At 36.1% G+C, this 19,862-nt stretch overlaps 1 protein-coding gene across 3 annotated transcripts in view; it reads right to left on the bottom strand.

Moving 5' to 3' along the window:
* LOC123551957 (uncharacterized) overlaps positions 1-18,037 on the bottom strand; it is a 52,365-nt gene extending 34,328 nt beyond the window's left edge. For 2 of the 3 annotated variants that reach the window (XM_053541525.1, XM_053541526.1), the window contains exon 1: positions 15,458-18,033. In XM_053541525.1, the coding sequence (XP_053397500.1) occupies positions 15,458-15,550 (93 nt within the window). In that variant the 5' untranslated portion in view covers positions 15,551-18,033. Of the gene's footprint in view, positions 1-15,457 lie in introns of all 3 variants that reach the window. The other variant, XM_053541527.1, reaches the window with a different exon arrangement.
* Positions 18,038-19,862: the final 1,825 nt, after the last annotated feature.

The following is a 19,862-nucleotide window of genomic DNA, read 5'->3' as shown; positions in this document are numbered from 1 at the left end:
AAAATTGTGAGACAATAGTACCATTTAGTCAAAGCGAGCTTGCAACATTTGTCGTTGATAATTCGCGTTTTGTCAGACAAAATTATATCTAATACATGTGTATCTATGCATAAATGATCTCGCTAAATTTGCGCTGAACAAACATTAGTGTTAATTGGCAGTATCAAAATGAGGAAATCTATGTCAATGCTGATAATCGATTTTCTATAAATAGCCTAATCAACATGTGGTCATAGTTTCGCGTTTTGAAACGAAAAATTCGGCAACATTCTTAGATCACTAGAGTTGCATTTGTATAATATCTTACAATTTGTTAGCTATGACGAACATTAAGTTTATTCTGACATATTTTAAAATTAATACAACTTGCTGGAAAAGCTATGGGAGGTACAAACTGGTATTGTCTGTGGATGGACCGGAAATGTTCGGAAATCTCCGTGATGTCTCTTTTCCGTTGAAATTCCGTTTCTATTTTTAGCCATGGTTTATTGCTATCAAAAGTCATCGTTCTTTATCATATACAGTCTTATATTTCGGGTAATTATGTATACAAATGACACTGCGGTTAGGAAACAAGTTTCCCAAGATCAGAACTTGAGTTGTCAGTCTGGATTCCAAGGCTAGGTTTCCACCTTTTCCACGTTATAAGCTACGTGACCTCTAGGGCAGTACTATGGTATGGTACGATGATAAGGAACAACCAATAGCTATAAATATCATCGCTCCAGTTCAGGTGACATGAGGTCATCGTTTATTCACGTGACCATAAATTTGCATATTTGTATTCCTACACGCGGTTGTTTTAATTAAACCGTTGACTTCAGTTTATGTTAATTTTAGCCGCCGAATTTACATTAAAATGGTATTAAGGCATTCCTTGTAGCATTGCATATTCTGCACGTTGTGTAGATAATTGTTTCCCTGGAAAGCCTGGAACTTTTTTTGGTTGTGTTGTTAGGATGGTCTTAAGAACTGACAAGATTTTTCAAACTTGGTATTCTTTTTGACACTGGTGGCAGCAGCCACCAAAAATCAGATCTCTCTGCAGAACAAAGAGAAAGGTTAGTAATATTTTGAAATACAAATGTGAACTTTTTTCTGAAGGCCGATAGGCTTAAGGCAGAACACAGTCACCTTAGATGAGACGCATACATAAGGAGTATACAATAAAATGAGAAAAAAAATAATCATAATGAAGAGAGCAACTGATTTTGGCATTCATCGGGTAGTATCAGTCCATAGAGCTAACACAAACAAAAACCGCTTTGCAACTGACAAAAGGAAATTAGTAAACAACAAGCTTATCCTTTACCTCGTTTTTTATAATATCATTGATGCCATAGGGAAAGCTAACACTCAATGTTTACATCTCTTGATTTCGTCAAAGCATTTTGTCAAGTTCCTCTTAATGCAGAAAGTAAAGAAAACATGCGCTTAGAATTTGTGTGATGGAATCTTTTCCTTCAGAAATATGTCATTTTCGATTTTCAGGTGCACTGCTACTTTTCAGAATTTAATGATGAAAGTTTTAAGGGGAATTTCTTGGACTTATGTCCTTTGCCATGTCGATGATGCTATTATTTTTCCATCAACTTCTGATTAACATTTTCAACATCTGTAAGAAGTGTTCAGACGTTTAAGGGAAGCAAATTCAAAATCATCACCTAATAAAGAAAAAAAACTGTATTACTTAGGTCATATTATTAGTAAGAATAGTATAGAAACAGATGAGAGAAAAGCAGAGAAAAATATAAATTTAATAGCTCCAAAAGAACAAAAGGGTGTCGAAAGTATACTTGGACTTACAAATTATTACAAAATGTTCACTTCTGGGTACAGTGAAATTTGTATACCTATATTTGATTTTTTTCCAGATATGAACAAACCTTTCATTCTTTTTGTGACGCGGGCCGTCTAGGGTTAACATATATTTGAGGTCAGCTAGCTGAAAATGGTGGACAAAGAGTAACTGAGTACGAAGGCAGAGATATACATGGTTCAAAGAAAAATAATTGTCAGAGTTAAAATTTTTAGCAGTTGTTTAAGGGGTCTAAACTTACACAGATCATACAGCATCTCCGAATGGTAGGCTAGCTAGATGGGCACTCTGTTTGCAAGGTTTTAGATATAAAGTGGAGTATATAAGGGGTAAAAATAACAGTACAGATGCTCTTGCTCGGTTAGCACTTGAGATTCATAACTCTTAAAAAGAAATTCACAACATGTTTTAAAAACAGAACAAAATTCATTCAGTCATGTTGAAAATTTATATCAGGTTCAGTAAAATGTTTCAGAAAACACAATTAAGTCAGTTGAAATGTAAATGTCGAACCTTGAAACTGAATACTATTAGGTGGAAGCTATCTTTCAATATCGGTGTCATTATCCGGCTCCGTCTTTAGGTATTAAATCGCTACTAGAACGTAATTTACATGTAATGTTGATTTGATAAAATTTCAGAAAACATTTATATTGATTTGGCCACAGATTAGCTGCTTTTAGATGAAAGAATAAATGAAAGAAAAGTTGTGAAAAAGGCATTTCAGTGGTATTCTCAAACACGAATAAGAAAACACCCAATGATGAAAAGTAAATTTCTCACATTGCATTGCCTTCGAAACTTCGATTAAAAGCGGTACAATTTTTTCATGACAGCAAGGGACATTTTACCTTTAAGAATACTGCTGGCAAAAGGCAGCTAAGTATGTTAAGTCATGTAACCAAAAAGCAAGAAAAGATTCGAACTAAGATGCCACGCTTTTGAACCCTCTCCTTGATGTTAAGATCTTTGAGAAGATGCATGTAGAATGGTAGAAATGTAGCGGGATATGAATATATACTTGTCTGTGTATATAGGTTTTTAAGATGTTGACACAACCAGCGAAAGAATTTGAAAGGGAGGATAAAACATTAAGTAGAGCGCCTGTTTTTCTTTGGTTACTGACTGGCGTTGGCTTTTCAGTTAAAAAGCTAGTCAATGCTTTTGTGAAATTTACCAGGCATAAACCTGCAAGTAATATATTTTTATTAAGTATAAGTGTATTACAAAAGGTTAAAAAAACTCATCTGGGTTATCATCAAACAAGCTAGAAGGAATGGAAATGTGCGTACATGTACTATATTTTACAATAGGGCTCGCATGACTCGTAAAGCCTTGCATATTGTGTAACTCACAACCTGCATAAACTATTGCAATGAACTCAAATAGGTAGTTTGACTATCAAAACTACGGAAAACCTTATCAAGAAGTAAGAGCTAATTAAGGCGGTAGGTTACTTTGTTACCAGGGTAAATTCATATTAATTAAACCGCAGCAATTTTTGCATTTCGTGCAATTCAATGTTTTAACTGCTACAATCAATCTAAATTTCGTTTATCTCCACCCCTTCAAGCACAATTTTTATCCAGGTTTAAAGTACATGACCCTCTAAAGGTATTTTATATTGAAAGAAGAAAGGAAAATACGAATATGTAACACTATTCAGTATTTTGATTTATTGTTATCCGTAGAAGTCTTCATAATCGATGATATTACTAGTATGCACGTTATATTTCCAGTATAAGCTTAAAATGTATATGTTGCGGGGCTCGTGTTTCCATGGTATCGCATTTTCTCCCATTTTTAAACAACTACTGTATGTATAAAAACGGATTTTTCCACGGCTTCAGTACCATTCTTTTAATGACCAACATGGATTATTTGGGTAAAATTATTAGCAAAATACCAAACACTGTACATGGATCTTCTATTCTTCTGAACGGTAAAAGTAATCATGGCAACAGAGATGTTTAAAATAGCTTATATCTTGTCATTGTCAGTTACCGCGCAAAAGTAATAGCTTTTATTCTGAAAGTACGTAATTTTGTGCATTTTCTTGATTTGAACTCTTTTTAATCAGCAATTATTTGCTGATATATTTTATGAGTCTTTCGCTCTGAATAAGGATCAATATTTTGCTTCTTTCATTTAGTTATATTGATATGAAATGTTATGCGGATTGTAAAACATGGATGGTGGTAACTGATGTTATTGGGGATATAGCTGGATGAAAGGTTACTTTTTACAGCCATCTTAAATACAAATTAGGCAGTTTGATTTTTGATACCTATTTTCCAGTTTTCGTTGATAATTTATTATTTCTATACTAAAACTAAGCTATAAAACTGTTCAAATTTCAGTAGAAATGTGTGGTTTCTTGAATTAGACTGATGCTACTATGGAAACGAAGCTCGTGACCTATATATCAAAATGCAAAATTCGAAAGCGTTAGCACTGGTCTATTTAAAGAACATAACGTTGGCTTTTTATTTGCATTTCATCAATATTCTTGAGAATAACAGCAGCATGCAGAACAATTTTTGCATAAAAATGTCAGACGGGGATGGGGAACGGGGGTGGGGGCTACTACTGTAAGTATTTTAAGTTTGTTTAACTAAATGTAAATAACACGAAAATATTACAAGTTACGTTAGAAATAAGATGTTTTAAAGCTACATTATCAAGAAAAATAATTTCATTTATTTTTTTTTTGTAAGAAATTAAGATAAAAAGCTAGACATAAGCTATTTTAAACATCACTGTTGCTATGGGTACTGTAAACTTCAAGACAGATAGTTTACCATGTAAAGTGTTTGATATTTTGCTCATTATATTATCCAAATATTCCATGTTGGACATTAACAGAATGGCACCGAAGACGTCGAAAACCCCGTTTTCATACATAGTCGTTTTAAAATGAGAGAAAATGCGTTACCATGGAAACACGAGCCCCGCGACATATACATCTTAAGGTTTTATTAGAAAGTTAACGCGCATACTAATAAAATTATCACTTACGCAGACTTCTACATATAACAGTGAAACCAAACTACACAGAAAAGTGTTGAATACTCGTACTTCCCTTCTTTTAATATATAATACGTGTACTTTTGAAGGGTAATGTTCATTAAACCTGGATAAAAAATACTTAAAGGAACAGAGATAAACAGAATTTAGATTGTAGCAGTTAAAACATTTAATCACAAGAGATCACAGAGTGATCTTGGCGCCCACCAATGTGCCAGTTTTGAGTGTTCCAAATTTCAAGACTTATCGACCAGCTCAAGGTCAAATTTCATTTCCGTACACAACACTGTGCATGTGATCCAAATTCGAAAGCTGTAGCTTGAGAAATGTGAAAGTAGGTCACTAGATCAATCTTAAGGTCAAAGTTTATTTCGGTACACAAAAATATGCAAGAGGTCCAAATTTGAAGGCTGTAGCTTGAACAAATGTGAAAGTAGGTCACTAGATCAATTTCAAGGACAAAGTTCTTTGTACACAAAACTAATCATGTGCAAGTTTGAAGGCTGTAGTTTGAGAAATTTGAAAGCAAGTCACTAGGTCAATCTTAAAGTCCAAGTTTAATTCGGTACACAAAACTATGCAAGTGGACCAAATTTGAAGGCTGTAGCTTGAGAAATGTGAAAGTAGGTCACTAGGTCAAAATCAAAGTCAAATTACACTTCAGAACACAAATCTATGCATGTGGTTCAAATTTAAAGCCTGTACCTTCAAAAATGTGAAAGTAGGTCACTAGGTCAATGGCAAGGTCAAAGTTTTTATCAGTGCACAAAACTATGCATGTGGTCTGAATTTGAAGCCTGTAGCTACAGAAATGTGAAAGTAGGTCACTAGATCAATCTTAAGGTCAAAGTTCTTTTCGGTACACAAAATTATGCAAGTGGTCCAAATTTGAAGGTTATAGCTCAAGAAATGTGAAAGTAGGTCACTAGGTCAAAATCAAGGTCAAATTTTATTTCGGAACACAGAACTATGTATGTGGTCCAAATTTGAAGCCTGTACCTTCAAAAAAAAACAAGGAAGAATATCCAACAGGGAAAGCCACGTTCAAAACACGCAGCCTCCCCAAAGACACACACCAACAACCGTCGCACACAACACAAAAAATGAAGTACAAAACGACAAAACAAACAAATACAGGAACACAGTGGGGCACCGCCTTGGAACGGTCAGTGGCAAAACCACCACTGGGGAGTTTAAACCGGTTTATGGTGCACCTAACCTTACTCTTACCCCCACCATGTTCCAAAGTCACAAGACAGTGTAAATAAAAGTAATCCCCGCCAGGTGAAACCCTAACATACGTAAAGGCAACAGAAGGTATGTTATGTAAAGCACAAAGATGCCCTTGTAAATATAATATAAAAATGCAATCATTAAGAACCTAAAACGCATGTACTCAATGCCTTTGCAGAAGACAGAGCAACAAGGAAAACACCCTTAAAAATGTGAAAGTAGGTCAATAGGTCAATGTAAAGGTCAAAGTTTGTTTCGGTACACAAAACGATGCATGTGATCCAAATTTGAAGGTTGTAGCTTGAGAAATGTGAAAGTAGGTCACTGGGTCAAAATCAAGGTCAAATTTCACTTCGATACACGAAACTATGCATGTGGCCCAAATTTGAAGCCTGTACCTTCAAAAATGTGAAAGTAGGTCAGTATGTCAATGTCAAGGTCAAAGTTTTTTTCAGTGCACAAAACTATGCATGTGGTCCAAATTTGAAGGCTGTAGCTACAGAAATGTGAAAGTCACTAGGTCACTAGGTCAAAATCAAGGTCAACTCATGTCAAGGTTTATTTTGCCACTCAAAACCATACATGTGGTCCAAATTTGAATGTTGAAGGTTATTGACAAGAAGATTTGAAAGCTTTTCCCTATATAAGTCTATATGAACCATGTGACCCCCAGGGTGGGGCCATATTTGACCCTAGGGGGATAATTTGAACAAGCTTGGTAGAGAACCACTAGATGATGCTACATTACAAATGCCAAAGCCCTAGGCTTTGGTGGTTTGGACAAGAAGATTTTCAAAGTTTTTCCCTATATAAGTCTATGTAAACCATGTGACCCCCGGGTTGGGGCCATATTTGACCCTACGGGGATGATGAACAATCTTAGTAGAAGACTACTAGATGATGTCACATACAAAATATCAAAGCCCTAGGCCCTGTGGTTTGGACAAGAGGTTATTCAAAGTTTTTCCCTATATAAGTCTATATAAACCATGTGACCCCCAGGGCGGGGCCATATTTGACCCCAGAGAAATAATTTGAATCATCTTGGTAGAAGACCACTAGATGATGCTTCAAACCAAATATCAAAGCCATAGGCTCTGTGGTTTTGGACAAGAAGGTTTTCAAAGTTTTTCACTATATAAATCTTTGTAAAATATAGAAATAAACAAAGGGCCATAACTCACTCAAAAATTATTGAACCAGTCTGATTTTCAGGGGGACACAACTAGGGTACCAACACATCATTCTGACAAAGTTTGGTCAACCCCCCCCCCCCCCAGTAGTTTCTGAGGAGATGCGATAACGAGAAATTGTTAACGGACGGACGGACGGAATGACGGACGGACGGACCACGGACGCAGAGTGATTTTAATAGCCCACCATCTGATGTATATTCTACGTGTATATTCTAAAGATGTGGATGCACACTTACATGGACATACACGCGTACATTTATACATGCATGCATTCTGACAAAAGCATGTATTTTTACACAAACAGGTCCATATATGCGCGCACCTACATATTTACGCGTACACGTATAAAAATTTCACGAAGACGTATATATTTACGAGTGCACGTATAAATATAGACACATGCAAGTCCATTTAATCGTAGCCTACACCTACATATTTACGCGTGCATACAAGCCGACCCTTGAATGAGAGTCTATAAAAATTATGTGGGATTATAGCGTGAAGTTGGCAGTACAGCAGTAGCAGCAGTAGGAGCAGTTAACTGCTCCTACTGCCAGCAGTTACAACAGTAAACTGCTCCTACTGCCAGCAGTTACAGCAGTTCATTGCGTGTCGCAGTTATCTTCCAGCAGTTACAGCAATTGATCGTGTGTACTAACACCAGTTAACTGCTACCACTGCCAGCAGTTACAACAATTGATAAAGCTATTTTACCAATTAGATTATGAGAATGGCACATATAAATGTTACTTACTGCAGTTTGTGGAGTTTTCTATATGATACATTTGAGTGTTCTTTTTTTATATTTCCTATAGCAGTTAAATGACGATATCTGGTATCAGTGTCAGATAGATGTTACTGTCAACAGTTACATGATGTTTCTACGATACGCGTCATCAGTTTCCTGTATATGTTACTACAGGTAGTTAAATGATGCCAGCAATAAAATGATATTACTAAGAGCAGTATCGTCATCTGTTTCATATATGTTAATGATTTATGAGAGCAGTTTACTATGTTTTTTATATCTGTTATTGCTAGCAGTTAACTGGTTTATACGAGCAGTTTAAAATTCACCTATACATTTTGTAATACCAGCAGTAATAATGATTTACAAGTCTCATTTATGTTTCTGCCAGCAGTTAAGAGGTGTATGAGAGCAGGTTACTAGTACCAGACTCCTGTCACTACCAGCAGTTAAATGACCAATGAAAGGAGTTTTCGACTTTTCTGTGTGTTACTGTCAGCATTCAAATAATTACATTGTATAAGACCAGTATATCAGTTTTCTACATGCAACTACCAGAGGTTAAATGTTTTATGAAAGCAACCAAGTTACCAGGCTCCTGTTACTGCTAGAAGTAAAATGGTTTATGACAGCAATTAACAAGGCTCCTGTTACAGACAACGAGAGCATTAAACAGTTTCGTATAAATTTCTTGAAAGAAAGCTTCAACCCCGTGTTCCCAAAACAAGAGTTTTCCCGGCAAAACCGCCCGACGACCTCGACCCGGGTTTCTCCCAAACAAGAGTTTTTCCGGAATGGCGGCCACCCGTGCCTGGTCGGGGACAACCCTCTCTACAATGGCCACCCGGTCCAATCCAAAACTCAAGGTCTGGGGCGGAGCTGGGGGCGCCCAAACTGAAAAAAAATGAAAAATTCCGAAAATGACATAAAACCAACTTTGACACCCGCTCACGAGTAAACAAGAGTTTTCCCGGAATAACCACTATGCTGGCCCCCCATAGACCTTCACCCTCTACAACGGCCACCCGGTTTCAACCCAAACTCAAGATCCCATAGGGACCTCCTATTAACTGCTGGAACGATTTTAGGCCACCCCGACCCACCCCTGCCTCACACCTCGACCCGGGTTTCTCCCAAACAAGAGTTTTCCCGGAATGGCGGCCACCCGTGCCTGGTCGGTGACAACCCTCTCTACAATGGCCACCCGGTCCGATCCAAAACTGAAGGTCTGGGGCGATGCTGGGGACCCCCAAACTTCTCACTTTTACGAAATCTACATGATGCTATAGATGGAGACCTAAAACCCAGTTTAGTCCTAATTGTCTATACGGAGCCAGGAAATTCGATTCCACCGCAAGCAACTGTTTGTTAATATTTATTCCTATCTTCACGTCAATAATCATAAAAATATCTTATTGAATATATATGCCTATAAAATACACGTACTCTTTTTATTTAGAAAACGTGCCCATTCGAAACCAAAATTGATTATATTGATTATACATGTAACTATCTAGAAAAGCGCGCGTGTTTCTACTTTCATTTTCATAACAAGCAAATCAGGGGAATTAATTACACCAAACTTGTTGAAACTACAGAGCGGGGGGGGGGGGGGGGGGGGGGGGGGTAGGTAGCGCACCCCTTTTTCCAATTTTGTGCTTGAAATAATAGTACATAAAGGAAACTGAATGTACTAATATAGGGATTTACTTAATGTGATGTATATTGCAAAGAAGGTGAAGGTTTTTATTTTACACAAAATACTTGATGTCAGCAACATCATCAAACTATTGTAACAGCTAATTAACTGCTGTAACTGCTGGCAGTAGGAGCTGCTGTTACTGCTGTACTGCCAACTTCATGCCGATGGGATTAAACGTTATATTTTACTTGAAAAACCTATAATGAAAAATCAGGAACTTTAGTATGGCGGAATATTCAAATAATGATATCTAAACGGTTTTATGTTAATATTTCAATTGTTTGCATACTTAATTCTATTAAAATATAAACTGCAATTATTCCAAAATAACTCCGAACCGGCGCCAAAACATTAATATATTACTGATATACTACTAGGCACGTGTAAAATATCTCAAACGTCGTCTGCTGAAGCCAGGTATCATACCATGCATACTTAATATTGGTAAAAATGTCATTACGGAATAACGAAAACTCGTGCGAATTTTTTTATGTTCTGTTGTTGTTGTTTTTTTTTTGGGGGGGGGGGGGGGTTGTAAATTTAAAGACATTGAACAAACTAAAATAAATGCAAGTGCTGGCAGATCTCTTCCTGAATCAAGAGATTTTCTACCGGTTGGGAGTTGGTTGCACTGGAAATATATCATCTAGAAGTGCCACAAATTAAGGCCATGACCTCGGGGAAAATCAATTAACCGTAACATTTCAACTATATACACAACTAGGCTAGGAAGGCCGATGTGCCATGCCAAACTCCAAATGCTGAAATGCCGTGCGCATGAGATAAAATGTCGTGCACGAGATAAGATGTCTTACGCTCGAGATAATACGTCGTTGGTTCGTGATAAGATGCCAAGCGCTCGAGATAATATGTCGTGCGCACGAGATATGATATCTTGCGCTCGGGATAGGATGTCGTGCACACAAGATAAGAAGTCGTGCTCACGAGATAAGATGTCGTGCACACGAGATAAGATGTCGTAGCCACGGGATAAGATGTCGTGACCACGAGATAAGATGTCTTGCGCTCGAGATAAGTTGTCGTGCGCACGAGATAAGATGTTGTGCGCACGACATAATTTAGTCTTAACAAAATAAATGCATGTTCTAAACATACCACCGTAAGTTCGCACGCAGAGTGTGTAATATACAGAGGTTCGGATTAAGTTTAACCTTACTTTGTAGTGTACATTCAATGCGTGTCTTCGTTCAGTGTGGGAGAATTAGTCATTTCTGATAACACTCGAATAACACTTTCATTTTCATAGACAGTTAATGAAAGTGACTGATGGAGAGACTAGTGATATTTCTTTAATATCATGAAGTAACATTCTAAAGATGTCGAAAAAGGCATAAAATTAGGCAGAAAATCAAGAGCTCATTTTATAAAAAGGCAATTATTGTAGACAGGGTCAGACCAAGGGCCAGGTCCAGAGGGCCCGTGCCCCCCCCCCCCCCCCCCCCCCCCCCCCTTCCCCTTCCCGCCTCAAATTCAGCTGAGAGATGGGCTATACTCATCAGAGTTGCACTCAAAATTTGGATCCAAAAATGCACCAGAAGTCACCATTTCATATCCTTATTTCATTTTTTTTCAGGAGGGGAGTTAGGATACCCCTTCCCGTAGTACCCGACTCTATGCACATTGCCGATGATAAGCTGTTGCCTCTAATCAAATATTTCTGGATACGAGCCTTGGACGCACCCTATGCAATGAGTTTTCTTGCACGCTTGCTTTTCCCAGCACGTGTTGTTCTTTTACATGTCTTTTTTTCTTCAAAGGTCTGCGTATTGACACATATATTTTCCTATAGGACTCTCCACATACCCAAATGGTACGCATAAACATTTCTAAAGTTGGGATGTTTTTAAAACATTGACTAATAAAAATATTACTTATGTAACAATGTTCACTGAATGTGTATTAGTCCATAGAAATCCTAAAAGTATTAGTGGGTTCGCTCATTTGAACTTGCATTTGAATCACATTTTAACGGGTAAAAAGTGTTTTTCACGAAACAAAGCGTTCGGAATCTTTACAATAAACAACAATCAACAAACTTTGAAAGTAAAGTAACAGTAGGCAGTACCATGCGGACATTTCGACGTTCAAATGTAAAATTGCTGCTGAATTATTAAAGCCATGTAAAACAAAAATGTACAATCGTAGCTGGTAATGTACAAAATTAAAAATAAGTTTGACTTGCTGTAATAAAAGTGTCAATAACGTAAAATATAACAGATTTTTATACGCCCGAATTATGTTATGGTCCTGGTGTCCGTCTGTCCGTCCGTCCGTCCGTCAGTTAGCAATTTCGTGTCTGCTCTGTAACTCTTGAACCCCTTGAAGGATTTCAAAGAAACTTGACACTAATGTTCACCACACTGAGACGACGTGCAGAGCGCATGTTTTGGATGTCTCATTTCAAGGTCAAGGTCACACTTAGGGGTCAAAGGTCATATGAATGTGTTTCGTGTCCGCTCTGTAACTCTCGAACTGCTTGAAGGATTTCAAAGAAACTTGGCACAAATGTTCACCACACTGAGACGAGGTGCAGAGCGCTCGTTTCGGATGACTAGCTTCAAGATCAAGGTCACACTTAGGAGTGAAATGTCAAATATGACTTTGTTGTGTCCGCTCTGTAACTCTTGAACTGATTGAAGGATTTCAAAGAAACTTGGCACAAATGTTCAACACAATGAGGCGACGTGCAGAGGGCATGTTTTGGATGACTCGCTTCAAGGTCAAGGTCACACTTAGGGGTCAAAGGTCATATATGACTTTGCTTTGTGTATATTGCTATGCATTGCAGTGCTCTTGTTTTTATTTGGCAGATCCCTTTTTGTTCTCTTACAATAATTTTTAGTCACTTAATTTCAAAACAATACGATTTTACAACGATACTCTGGCATAGTCTTGTAACTGAAAATATGTCTCAAAATTCAAGTTTCGCTGCACTTATGATTGATAGCAATGGATTGAACTAGCTAGGACTACGCCAATAAAACTGAATAAAACAACAACAAAGTAAATAATGAATAAAATGAACTTGAATACATGTTTATCTTAAAATCACGTTCACATTCCTTTCAGTCACTTTTTTTTTCGAAAAGGCCGAGAAGAGGGATACCAAATTTTCACGAATGTTTTACCAATAAAACAGGAACAAATAAAACAGGAACAATAAAACAATTAGTCCTATTTCAAATCGGTGCCCCTAAAGCAACATGTTACACACTTTTTTTCCACTTAGGTAATGTGAGACTTTTTTCATTTCGTTTAAACGAAATCATTTCGTTTAACGAAATAACTATTTCGTATCATTTCGTTTAAACGAAATAAGTTTAAACGAAATGATTTCGTTTGAACGTAATAACTGTTTCGTTTTAACGAAATAACTAATTCGTTTAAACGAAATCACTTCGTTTACTAATTCGTTTAAACGAAATGACTTCGTTAACGAAGTGATTTCGTTTAAACGAATTAGTTATTTCGTTAAAACGAAATGATTTCGTTTAAACGAAATGTTATTTCGTTCAAACGAAATCATTTCGTTTAAACTTATTTCGTTTAAACGAAATAAAAAAAAGTATCATATTACCTAAGTGGAAAAAAGTCTGTAACATGTCACTTTATGGGCACCGTACAAATGTGTTTTCACTGGAAAACATAAAATATACAAAGATATATACACACTTTTATCAATTTTTTTCAGAACGTTTGGATACTCGCTGATTATATACACACCGACACATTTAAAATTTGAAAATGATGATGGTTTTTTTTTAACTTTCCTTATATGGAACTTCTTTGGTCCAAACCTTTAATAATGCTCAACAGAATTTTATTAAAGACTTGTACATGGTATATAGTCATACATATAATAAACAACATCTGCCCCAATCTGAAATTGCTTCTTTTAGCTCCCGCTAGTTGTCACAGGATATTTTTTCATTTCAAGGACAAACTATCGCAGATTCCATTTATAGTAAATGACATACAAACATAAAGACATATAGACAGACAGACAGACTGACAGACAAAACGACACACAATATATAATAAAATATAGAGAGAGCATTTTATGACACTGGGCTTATTCTCAACTGAACTGATCACGAAACTCAAGCCGACGGGCTTTGCAAATAAAGTATTGATGCGATTTGGGTGGTTATTCTATTTCTACCACTGGTGTGAAAATGTAAAAGAAACAAGTTTTATTTCGCATAATAGCAAAATATCAATATTTCTATGTTGTTGTAAATCTGAATGCAAGCATTTTTCTGATTATATATAGCGCCGTATGGAAACTATAACTGACTCCCGGCATGCAGTTTCTATCTTTTTCTGACCTTGTAGCTATTTGTTAAAGTGTGCCATTGTGTTTCTCGCCAATCCAAATGTTAGTTGTTGTTGCTGTTGTTTGTTTGCTTTTTTGAGGGGGTGGGGGGGGGGGGGGGGGGGGGGGGGGGGAAGGGGCATAACTTGAGATTTTCACGATGACATCTTAATGTTGATAATTTGTTATTCTATTAGTATGTTGCCATATGCGGCTAAACATTAATTGCCGTTTTATACACTTAGTGCGTGTTTTTCAACTAAAACATCGCCTAGATTCACACAGTATTTATATATATTTACTTACAAAAAAAGAGGAATACATTTAGAAACATTTCCCTGCTCTAAATAGAATACTTGTAAACTGGTACGTAAGTATATCCGCTTCAGACTGCCTTCTAATTATAAAACAGATTTCATGTAAAACACATTTTATAAAGTCATAGCAAGTTCTGCCTTATCTGACTGATGAAAAGGTAGACAGGCGAGCAGGCAAATACACCTCCATGCATATCACAGAATGGGTGTCGAAAAAGTGATTACATTTGGGTTGAAAAGTCCAAGGAGGGGTCGAAATGACCAAGGAGTTGGGGTTGAAATGTATCGGGGTCGAATTTACAGTCTCTCGAAATGTCTTGCAAGCGTTTGCGCAAGTCCAACAGGAAGGCGAAATTACGATATTAAAACATCGTATTTTCGCGGTTTCGCCTTTGCAGTTGAGGGGCGAAAACACGAAACAAGATCACGAAAACACGATGAAAAAAATGTCGCGTTTTCGCGCTATCAATATCGTGTTTTCGCGTTTTCGCCCTACTTACCACGAAGGCGAAAACACGAAAAGACGATGGCAGATCGAGGGCGAAAACGCGAAAACATGATAGTAACAGCGCGAAAACGCGATATTTTTTGCTTCGTGTTTTCGCGTTATAGCATCGTGTTTTCGCGTAAAAATATCGTGTTTTCGCGATTTCGCCCTTAGGACGACAACGCGAAACTGCGATGGCCCCAACAGAACACCGTAGTTAACTGTAACTTCTGCTTCTACTCCTGTACTGCCAACGTCACACCAATGGAAGGGAGCTTAGATTTACTTCAACCGAGCGTTAACTGGATAGCAGCAGGAAAGTTTAAAATAGTAGGCATGCCGACTCCAAAACATTTCCTGTAATTTGAAATGAGTCAATAAACGTTTTGAAGTATTTGGGTTGTGGATGTTATTTCTTCATTGTTACTGTGTTTGCACACCGGACGAGAGTTTCGGGTGTTTTCGCTGGTGCTGGAAAGCTCCCTATCGAGATGTAAATGTAAATGACGTATGATGAGCTACACATATTGACTGCATTCGTACAACGTTTTTATTTACGTACGTTTTTTTAAACAAAATGAAAACGAATTACCTTGATCTCTGCTTTTTCATCCTCATCGTATATACTGTGGATCGGCGTATAGGTTGAACAGGAAACATATTTCCAGTATTTGGGTACTTTCATCTGCACCTACAATCAATGAAAGAATCTCACAAAATTTACTGTTATCCATCAATTAGGAACAAAGATTATATATATAATAATCTATTCTATAGGATTTCAAGTCTTGCAGAAGATCAATTTTAATTTTAAGATAACTTTACCAATGTCTATTATATGGGCAAAATGCATATTTTTCTGCGTTAAATTTTTAAGCTTTATTGATCGGAAAAAATTTTTACTTACAATGTTTTTTAAACGTGTCTGGTATGAAATTGTTTTATAAATGTGAAATCGCTTTTAAATTCATTAAATATCAGAGTATAAATCATTTCAGCTTCGTGTATACATCAATGTCGTGGAACTTTGCCCACTTCTGTGACTTTATATTATGTAAGATTTTCTGCAGCTGCGAGGGAGGCTATCTTCAAGATTAACTATTATATAATATTAAGTAAAGAGGTCCAAATTGAAAATAAAATTACATTCAAGTTTTAATGAGTGAGTTTTGATTTGAAAAAGCGGCTTTCGAGAGAAAAAAGAAATATTACGATTAAACTTTAATTATTTTATGTAAATTCGAATGTGATTTTGCAACAAACTGATACTTAATGATATATAAGTTAATTTTATGTGTTTTAAAGATCTTTATTGGGATTTTATTTCAACAGTTCAAGGGTTACGGTTGACAAGAGCTCGTAGAACACGAAATGCCCCCTTAGTTTATATACTAGCGGAAAAAAGAAACTGTGCATGGGTATAATATGCTATAACTTAGAAGGTATATAAGAAAAAAAAATCAACATGGTTTTATCTGACCTTTATTTAATCCCAGCTCAGTTGATATGGTTATTGCATCAGCAAATGACCGAGAGGGATACACAGCTTACCTGTGTAAAGTTTCAAGCTTTAATTTATAAAATTGAGCGATACATGAACATTTTACACATGCACAGGTTCTTTTTTCCGCTAGTATACTAATTTGTTTTAGGTCGATTGTTATGAAAGCTTTAAGCTTATTGTACGAACATTTTTGAATTTGATGAAGATATTGTAAATTTTTTTAATCAAACTGAAATTTCAAGTTAGTTAGATATGAGCATCTTACGGACATCTCGAGATAGTACTATCAATAACACTGGTAGAAAATTAATTGAAATTTGTAAAAATAATAATCTTTACATTCTCAACGGCCGATTTGGTCAAGATAAAGACATTGGAAATTTTACATTTAAAAACATCTCTGTGATTGATTACACTACTGGTTCTGCAGATCTGTTAAAACACTTAGTAGACTTTACCGTAAAAGAAGTAGATTGTTTATTCTCTGATGGGCATGCTTTACTTACACTGTGTATGAGATATGACAAAACTATGTGTAATAATATTACCTGCTCCAATGTACAGAATAACGCCCCAAAACGGCAAAGCAGTAACACGGCCTGTAAACACTGGCTCGTCCTCTTTGATGAGATGAATTGAAAAAAGAGCCAATGATACTTCCGAGGAGGCGCTAATGACCGGAACTTTATGCAGAATGTAAACAAAAAAGAAGGGTGAGATGATTGTTTCCTTTCTCAGATAAATTTAAGGCCCTATTTAAAAAATAGCCAATGTAGTTCCACTCAGAAATGATTATACTTTTTATATATGCAGGCCATTTGGCAAGGTAAATGCATTCCTTGACGTGAGAACTTTTAAAAGTTGGAAAATGGGGCAAGTTCGAACCAAAAGTGGAGATTTACCCATATATTTCGCCCTAATTTACACAAATAAGAGTAAACATACATTGTACCAATTTTTCCCATAATGGTATGTTAAATCTGAATTATTTATGTGTTTTAACGGCGGGTTTTACCCATCTATGTTCAATTTTGGCTAAGAGGAGGAGCCAAAGCCTTGGAGGAGGCGCAAATGTCCAGAGTCGGAGCCACTGACCAGTTCTTTTCCTGGTTGATTAACACTCGTATAAAACGTTTTCGTTCTCGCAATGTAATATCTATTTCGTTTTAATGTTTGTAATTTGATGCTTGATATTGTATTATACTACCCAAATGCACATACTCTACCTAAAATAACAAGAGCTGTCCATAAGACAGCGCACTCGACTTTTCTCAGTGCTTGACTCTGAATTAGAGCTTTGCCAGTAAAAACTTTATAAAACTTAAACATTCTAAGTTAAAAATGGGCATAACTCTGTCAAAATTCAAATCGGAGTTATAGGGATTGTTTCTCCTGGTGTAGACTTTGATAGTGAATAACTGTTTTAATTTTCAAGTCAATAGTTCCATTCACTACTAAATTCGACCAACAAAGATGAGTTTATAAATGTGTGTAAATGTATCAAAGAGGCAATCAAAAAAAGAAATTTGGTTATTATTAATACATTATGAAGAACCCATGTCATTGTATTCTCACTTCCTTTGTTAATTGCATTATATTTGATTATATATTATATGTCTAGGTATTGTTTTCTCTTTTCTAGTTAACAACATGTTTGTTACTTTCTTTAAAATTGTATGAACGTGACTATGTATATTGTAATATTGGTGTTTAGACGATGTACGATGTACAAGTCTCAATAAAATTCTGTTCTGTTCTGTTCTGTTCTGTTCTGTTCTGTTTGATAGTAACAATGATATTTGATGCTATCAAAAGGGTTAACCAAAAGGGTTAACCAAAAATTCTCTGTTAAAAAGGGGCATAACTCCATCAAAATTCAAATCAGTTATAGGGATTGTTTCTCCTGGTGTAGACTTTGATAGTAAATAACTGTTTTAAATTTAAAGTCAATAGCTTTGATAGTAACAGAGATATTTGACTTTATAAAAAAGACCAACGGCGACGCCGACTCCGACGGCGGTGCGAGTGCAATAGCTCTACATTTTCTTCGAAAAATCGAGCTAAAAATATATGTGTATGTATCAATGCAACGGCTACATAGTTTAATGTTAAATGGTCAATTTTATTTCAAATGTTTGAAAGGAATCGCAAAGAAAGGATGCCCAATTCTGTATGATATTATTACTTTTGTTCGTTCCAGATGAGTCATGAGTCTGTTTAAAAGTAACAACATACATGTTTCCTTACAAACGTTATTTAAGTAAAATTAAAAAATTGTATTTATAATTCTGTAACTGTAAGCTTAGTAACGATCAGTACACATTCTGACTACGTAGCATTAATTAAAAACAAGTCTGACATAAAATATTGCCTCAACAGATGGCACCCTATTTACAAACTCCCAGTACTAAATAATAACTTAATATGACTTTGACTGCAGAACGACTGACAAACGGACAAGGATAAGACAAAACCTATATGCGGTTCGACCGGGGAATAAACATCTAACGTTTTCAGTTTCATTGTTATCGTTAGAACATCTGAGTATTTTGAGTGTTAGCATTTTCTAATATATGTAATCAAATTAAGCAATTTACAAGTAAACAAATATATTTATTTAGCATTTGTAAGTACCTAGTGAAGCACATATTGCAATTGCATTTCAAAACTACCACAAAGTTAACACTAACTATTAAAAAATCCAAAATGCGTTGGACACGAAAACCGTTGTGCATTAGGAAATATCCCTTACATAGAAAATATCATAATTATACAACTTATAATGCCATGATAGCCCATCATTAGCCAAGTGCAAAAGAAAAGAGAAGTGTAAATATCTCGTAATACATTCTAAATGAATAGGATGTTGTTACAATATCATCCATCAGATGTTTGTCACAATCATAGGGAATCATGATAAAGCTCTGGTATGTGAGAATTGATGATACATTAAAAATCTCAATTTCAAAGTGCTTTGGCTCCCACTCCGGTTCTTAGCGCCTCCTCTGCGGCGATGGCTCCTCCACATGGTGTTAAATGCACATGTACGGGATAAACACGCTAGTAAACCACATAAGTCATGCAGCAGTAAGATATGCTTTTCAGCAAGATTGATGCAGGGACTATAAAATCTTAAATTTGTGTAAATTAGGGCGAAATATATGGTAAAATGTCTACTTTTGGTTTGGACTTGCTCTATTTTCCGACTTTCAAAAGTTCTCACGTCAAGGAATGCATTTACCTTGCAAAATGGCCTGCATATATAAAAAGTATAATCATTTCTGAATGGAACTACATTCGCTATTTTTTGAAATAGGGCCTTAAATTTATCTGAGAAAGGAAACAATCAACTCACCCTTCTTCTTTGTTTACATTCTTCATGAAGTATCGGTCATTAGCGCCTCCTCGGAAGTATCATTGGCTCTTTTTTCAACTCATCTCCTCAAAGAGGATGAGCCAGTGTTTACAGGCCGTGAGTAAGAAACACGATTTT

This window comes from Mercenaria mercenaria, chromosome 4 (genome assembly GCF_021730395.1).
Source record: "Mercenaria mercenaria strain notata chromosome 4, MADL_Memer_1, whole genome shotgun sequence".
Lineage (NCBI taxonomy): Eukaryota > Metazoa > Mollusca > Bivalvia > Venerida > Veneridae > Mercenaria > Mercenaria mercenaria.
The sequence above is the reverse complement of the archived record's forward strand: the minus strand, read 5'-3'. Positions and strand labels throughout refer to the sequence as shown.